At 47.1% G+C, this 6,445-nt stretch overlaps 1 protein-coding gene across 1 annotated transcript; it reads right to left on the bottom strand.

Annotated features, from left to right (window-relative positions):
* Positions 1–360: 360 nt before the first annotated feature.
* Positions 361–5,870, bottom strand: LOC102436460 (nodal modulator 1-like). The gene is made up of 6 exons (XM_006109308.3): positions 5,778–5,870; positions 4,509–4,668; positions 4,284–4,410; positions 2,429–2,542; positions 1,429–1,556; positions 361–529 (listed from the first exon to the last, which is right to left on the bottom strand). Exons 1-6 carry the CDS (start codon positions 5,797–5,799, stop codon positions 376–378), a joined length of 705 nt encoding a protein of 234 aa, XP_006109370.1. The 5' UTR covers positions 5,800–5,870; the 3' UTR covers positions 361–375.
* Positions 5,871–6,445: the final 575 nt, after the last annotated feature.

Genomic DNA, 6,445 nt, shown 5'->3' on the forward strand with positions numbered 1-6,445 from the left:
GCCCTCTCCAGTTCCCCAGTCCTCTTCACTCCCTCCTCTACACCCAGCCTCCTTCAGCCATCTGCACCTCTCTATGGGCCCCACAGGCCTTTGATTTGAGAGCCCTGGCCTAAGCCATAACCACCCAATTCTAGGCAAAACCCTCAATTCTATACCAAATCCATGGGTTTCCAAATTTACTTCGATACAAAACCCCAAACCAATCAATATGTCAGCTAGTTAAAAGGCAAGATGTGTCAGTTAAGAAAAAACTTGAGAGGGTTCCAGAACCATACCCACCTCCCCAGCCCTCTGGCCTGGCCCAATCCTATCAATTTTGGAGGTTCTACAAGATACCTCCAAACACTGTATGAAAAATCCCCTAATAAAGCATGCTCAAAGTCTCACCAGCAATCCACGTAATCTGAACTTCCCCTCTTCATCCGTCACGGTGTCCTCCCCATAAATACTACAGTCGCTCTGTCCCACCGCCTCCACGGCAACCCCCTGCTCCGGCTCTCCGTTTAAAGAAGAAACTGTGCCATAGCAACTAGAGTGACAAGAGAAGACAAGGAATGTGATATTCTTGTGATTTTCTGAAGCACACAAAGAAACTCAAAGTGTCCTGCATTTACCAACAATTTACAGTGCAAAACAGCTCAATGGAGAATTGTGCTCTAAGGCCACAGGCCCTTCGATCTCACTGTGTCACCTGCCAATCCAGCCAGGATACCATCAGTATCTCTTCTCATACATCCTAAGGGACACTCCAGAAAATTGTAAGCTAAAAAGGCTAAGCTTTATTTTATTCCATTTTATTTTATTTTATTTTATTTTATTTTATTTTTATTAGGATTTATTCTAAATAGCAAAGTATTCAATGAAAGGAAAATAAATCATTTTCTCTTTTATTTCATTGTTGAAAATGACCCCATTTTTCTGAACCCACTGTTTCTGATTAATCAATGTTCAAGTGCTTTTTTAAGTGTATATAAATACCTTTGTGTGTGTGTATGTGTGTGTGTGTAAATACACACACACACTCACACACACACACATATTTGCAAAAAACCATCACTGGAAGTATTTAAAAACACCGGAAAACTGAGGTAGCTGGGAGACAAGAATAGAAGGAAAATTTTACATTGTGTATTCTTTTCAACATTTTGATGTTTTACTCAAGTGAATGCATTCCTCCTTTAAAAATTTTAAAGCAACCAGATAGGCTTTCACAGGCCAATTTCAAAATAGGAACTTTGTGGCTGAACCACTAGTTTGAAATATTAAAAGGGAAGGGTGGCAATCAAAAGTCTTGGACCCATATCCCATGTCCCTTGGCTCCCAAATTTAGTCCACGTGATGGCTGGAATGAGCGTCCAGATGATGGCAGTTTGAGGGTGATCCCACAGCCAGGCCTGGATGAGAGGGAAGTGGGCAGGGGTTGCTCACCTGTAGGCCGTGCGGTACCCGGTGATGGTGATCTTTAAGTTCTGCCCTTCCTGCACCTCAATCATTTGGGAGGATGGCTCAAACCGGAATTCTTTCATCATGGGCTTGAAGTAATACTGGCCAGGGCTCTGCCAAAAGACAACCACAACTGAGCCTCTGGGCCGGGCTTAAAAGGGGGTGACTAAGTCATGATGGACCAGAACTATGCCACAAGAACCCAGGGCTTCCTGGACAGACAGAAATGGTACCAGTAACTCTACCATAAACAGTTATGGTAACGGCAATTACAGTTCTAACAACAGCAGCTGTCATTACCATGTGCCTTCAGTAACTGTGGAGGTAGCAGTCCTTTGCATTTTAGGAATGAAGAAACTGGGGCTCAGAGGTCAAGTAACTTGCCCAAGATGACACAGCAAGTAAGGAGCAGAGGGAAGATTTGAACCCGGGTATGCATCACCACACAGCGTATGACCTTCCGGATACACCTCACTGCCTGCTTGTGACACCCCTGTAACAATCACTTTATTCCCAGGACTGACAAGATGGCCAATTCACGCACACTTCCTAAGTCCCCACCAGCCAAGGGCTCAGGCTACATCTGGAATGAAAAATTGGTGCTATCTTCACAGCATGGGGAGTGCACTTTGCAGAAGAAACACAAGCTAGCTGCTGAATAAGACTCGGCATTATAAACAACGGGATCCTTGGTAAAACAAAGGGCCGCCTAAGACAGGAATGGCTGTGGCCAGGGTCATTAATTACACTGTCTTTGTGACAGCTGGGTGACCAGAAAACAAGAAGTGTGCGCAGAAGGGAACATGAATCAGCCGCACTAAACTCTAATAAGAGCAATACTCTAATTACATTTGCTCCCCTGAGAAACTTCAAACACTCCACGCTGGTGTTGTTCTCACGTTGTCCAGCGGTATGTAAGTAACACACTGCATCCCTGCTTCCTCGTGCGGAAGACAGGCTGGCGATAAGTTACAGGACATCTTACCAGGTTTGAGAAAGTCAGGATGCCATTGTCCTGAGTCAAGAGGTTGGAACGAAACACTCCTCCACTGAGGGACAGGAGGACCCCAGGGAGGGGCTGGTCATCTTCAGCTTTTATCTGGGGGCGAAAAAGGAACCACAGCAAGGTGAACCCATAGTAACCATGCAGACAAGAGTTCACAAGTCAAGAGGCAATTCTTATGGGTTGTTTTTCTTTTGTTATTTGTTGGGGGAACAGAATGTCTGTTCCTGGTCCCCAGGGGTAACTGATGTTAATAGCTTGGTGTGTACTCCTCAGGAACTGTTTCGATGCCCACAAAAGCTTATAAACATTATGGCTATTGTTGACGGACTGGCAAGTTTACTGGGGGAGGGGGTTTGAGACAAAAATGGCATGCTTGCCCTGGCCGGTTTTTGCTCAGTGGTTATTACAGCATCAGCCAACGGAATGAAGGGTTGTGGGTTTGATACTTCGGTTGCAGGTTCTCCAGCCCGGTGGCGGAGAGGGGGAAAGGGAGTGTGGGGAGGGGGGAGGGTGTGTGGGAGGCAACCAATCAATGCGTCTCTCTCACATCGATGTTTCTCTCTCTCTCCCCATGCTTCCTCCCTTCCATCTCTCTCACCCTCCCTTCCATTTTCTCTAGAAATCAATGGAAAAAATATCCTCAGGTGAGGATTAAAAGAAAAATGGCATGCTTACACACTATACGTGCTTTCTGCCCTCAACCTCGGACCCTGCCTTTCCTCTTCTATCAGCCCAGAGATCTGCCTCACTGCTTAACAGTGGAATAGCATTCAGATGCAGAGGCCAGTAAACTGTCTTGTGGTGGAAAAGGAGAGACAATCTAAAGATCCCCAAACATGCTTATCTTTGTGCACTTAGGTTTTTCTCTTTTTCTGAATAATCCATTCCTAGGAGTAGAATTGTTGGGTATGTGCACTTTAAATTCAGAAAGATACCACCAAATTGAACTCTCAAGTGGCTATAGCCATGCATGCTCCATAAATCATCCATGCATGGAAAAATACACGCTCTCCAAAACATGGATATGGTCCTAATTATTGCAAATCTAACCCAAAACCCAGTGCTTCGATGGTAACTTCCTTTGCATTTCCTCAGTCACTACCAAAATTGAGCATTTCTTCTATGTTTATTATTCACTTGTATTACTTCTGTAAATTGCCTTTTCGTATCCTTTGTTCTCTCTATTGAGTTTTTTCTTATCAATTTAAGAAGTTCCTTGTAAACTGGGGATATTATTTATGGTATAAATATTTCTTCCCAGTTTAAATATCTTTCAATTTAGTTTAAGATGTAATCTGCAATACAGGATTTTCATTTTTTATGTGAGATGATCTGCCGTTCTTTTCCTTCGTCCTCCATTTTGAAAATATTCCTACTCGGACATCTCACAGCATCTCCCTCCCAAGAAGGACGGAGGGAAGAGAGAAAGACATCAAACACCACTGCAGGAGCACCCTGCGTCCTCTGACACAGAACAGCGGAGGGGGAAAGCTTGGAACACTTCCCAAACGAGTTTAAGTCACAGATCTCCAAATTATGCTGAGTGAAAAAATCCAGACCAAGAGGCCACCCTGTATGATTCCATTTGTATAAAACTTTAGAAGCTGCAAACTAATTCACAGTGATAGAAAGCAGATCAGATCAGTGGGGTGGGATGGGAGGGATGGATTACCAAGTGGTACAAGGAAACTGGGGGGTGTTTGGTGGTGTTTTCATGGGTGTGTTCTTATGTCGAGACTATGTTGGCGATATATCATATTATACACTTATGTGCAGTGTATTGTATGTCAATTATACCTCAATAAAACTGCTTTTTAAAAACATACAGTGTTACCTCAAAGCTTACGCCTGCCAAGGCATACGCTTTAAAATCTCCTATGGTTCCTTCCACCGCAGTCAAGACGTAGCCCTCCTTCTGTGAGGACACGGTGTACTCCAGGTCACTGTGCAGGGGCCCGACACTGAAGAAAGAGAGCAATGCAGAGACGGCCTCGCCTCACCACAGGAAATCCCGGCTCCCCAGCTGGCCCCAAGCAAATGTTTCCTAATCCCGGCTTACCTGTAGGCACCTTTGTCATCAGTAAAGACTGTGATGAGGGGTGAACTTGCCCCCTTTTCACTGATGACAATCTCGACTCCTTCCAACTCTGGGTGGATCTGGCCTTCCAGGAATAAGCCTGCTTTCCCATGGATCTCGATCAGCTTCCCTGGGCAGCTTTCTGAAAGGGCAGAGGTAAACAGAAGAATACGACCGAGCTGCAGAGGAAGGGAGCCTTCTGGTGGGGAACTTCCCAATAAGAAGGGCCTAAAACTGAGGTATCTGAAGCTAACCTCCAAATGAGGTTGTTTAATGTTCCAGAAACTTCAATAAGGAAAAGTGGCCCAAGCCTCTCTCCATCCTGGAAAGGCCTTATTTAACTGCCAACAACGTTAACAGGTAAACCTAACGCAGGCCGAAGTTTCACGACTCCTCTCTCTCGGTTCTCACCAGCCCACCAGGGAGAGATGCCTTTACAGCAGATAAGAGTTGCGCTGCTTGACCTCAGAGGTCCCAACACGGAAGGCCACCCCAGACAGGTTGCCCGTGGAAAGGCGGGCTCTTCAAACTCTACTTCCAAACACAAGCCACATAAATGCCCGGTATTGAATGAACCCATGATGCTATAAAAAGCTATCAGTAGCCAAAAGGCAAATATTCAGTAAGCAATTACTTCTAATCCTATATAATAAAAGGCTAATATGCAAATTGACCGAACGGTGGAATGACCGGTCGCTATGATGCGCACTGACCACCAGGGGGCAGATGCTCAGCCAGAAGCTGGGCTCCCAGCTGGTGAGCGCAGCGGTCAGCAGTGCTAAGAACACCTTGGGAGATGTCCAACTGCCAGCTTAGGCCCGCTCCCCACAGGGTCCCGGACTGCGAGAGGGTGCAGGCCCAGGCTGAGGGGCCCCCTCCACCCACCCAGTGCACAAATGACATGCACTGGGCCTCTAGTTACCAATAAAGAAGGGCCCTAAACAGCAAGAACAGTTCAGATACAGGATTAACTAATGTTCCACAACTGATGATTTTGCTTTTCACGGACCTCTGCTGTCAACCTGGTAATGTCAAGAAAAACCAAGTCCTGTTCCAAAAAAGATCTCCCCTTTCTGACAGCAAAAGTTACTCTTACTGATTTCATTCATTCACTCATTCCTTCATCAAATAGTAACATCTATGTGCCTTACAAAGATGCTCTCTCTGTAACAACAACACAGAATAAATGTTTCAATGCAGCAAAGAAACGACTGCAAAGGTGTGTCACTGGCTCACTGAGGTGACATCTACCTCCACTGACGGTGGCTTCCATGGAAGGGGGATAAAAGAGCAGCTCTTTAGACGAGGGTGTGACAGTGATTTTCTCTCCAGACCTGAAATAATAAAAAGACTTCAATTTGGCTGGCTCCCCGGTGTGGTAGGGACGACCCCGGTGAGGTTGAAACAGCCCCCGTGAGGTAGGGACGACCCCAGTCAGGTCGTAACGGCCCCGGTGTGGTAGGGACAACCCCAGTCAGGTTGAAACAGCCCCGGTGTGGTAGGGACAACCCTGGTGAGGTTGAAACGGCCCCCGTGAGGTAGGGACGACCCCAGTCAGGTCGAAACGGCCCCGGTGTGGTAGGGACGACCCCGGTGAGGTTGAAACGGCCCCCGTGAGGTAGGGACGACCCCAGTCAGGTCGAAACGGCCCCGGTGTGGTAGGCACAACCCCGGTCAGGTTGAAACGGCCCCCGTGAGGTAGGGACGACCCTGGTCAGGGTTGAAACGGCCCCGGTGTGGTAGGGACGACCCCGGTGAGGTTGAAACATCCCCCGTGAGGTAGGGACAACCCCAGTCAGGTTGAAACAGCTCCGGTGTGGTAGGGAACGACCCCAGGTGAGGTTGAAACGGCCCCGTGAGGTTAGGGACGACCCCGGTTGTGGTAGGACGGACCCCGGTGAGTTTGAAACGGCCCCCGT

Source organism: Myotis lucifugus, unplaced genomic scaffold, assembly GCF_000147115.1.
Source record: "Myotis lucifugus unplaced genomic scaffold, Myoluc2.0 scaffold_8160, whole genome shotgun sequence".
Taxonomy (NCBI): domain Eukaryota; kingdom Metazoa; phylum Chordata; class Mammalia; order Chiroptera; family Vespertilionidae; genus Myotis; species Myotis lucifugus.

What these genes read in the sequence shown, in the direction of transcription:
- LOC102436460 (XM_006109308.3), bottom strand. Translation starts at nt 5,799, where the DNA reads ATGGAAGCCACCGTCAGTGGAG. An exon ending in TCCTGACTTTCTCAAACCTG is followed by an intron (nt 1,557 to 2,428) that starts GTAAGATGTCCT and finishes GTCTTTTGGCAG; the next exon opens with AGCCCTGGCCAGTATTACTT. An exon ending in GGGTACCGCACGGCCTACAG is followed by an intron (nt 530 to 1,428) that starts GTGAGCAACCCC and finishes TTGTCACTCTAG; the next exon opens with TTGCTATGGCACAGTTTCTT.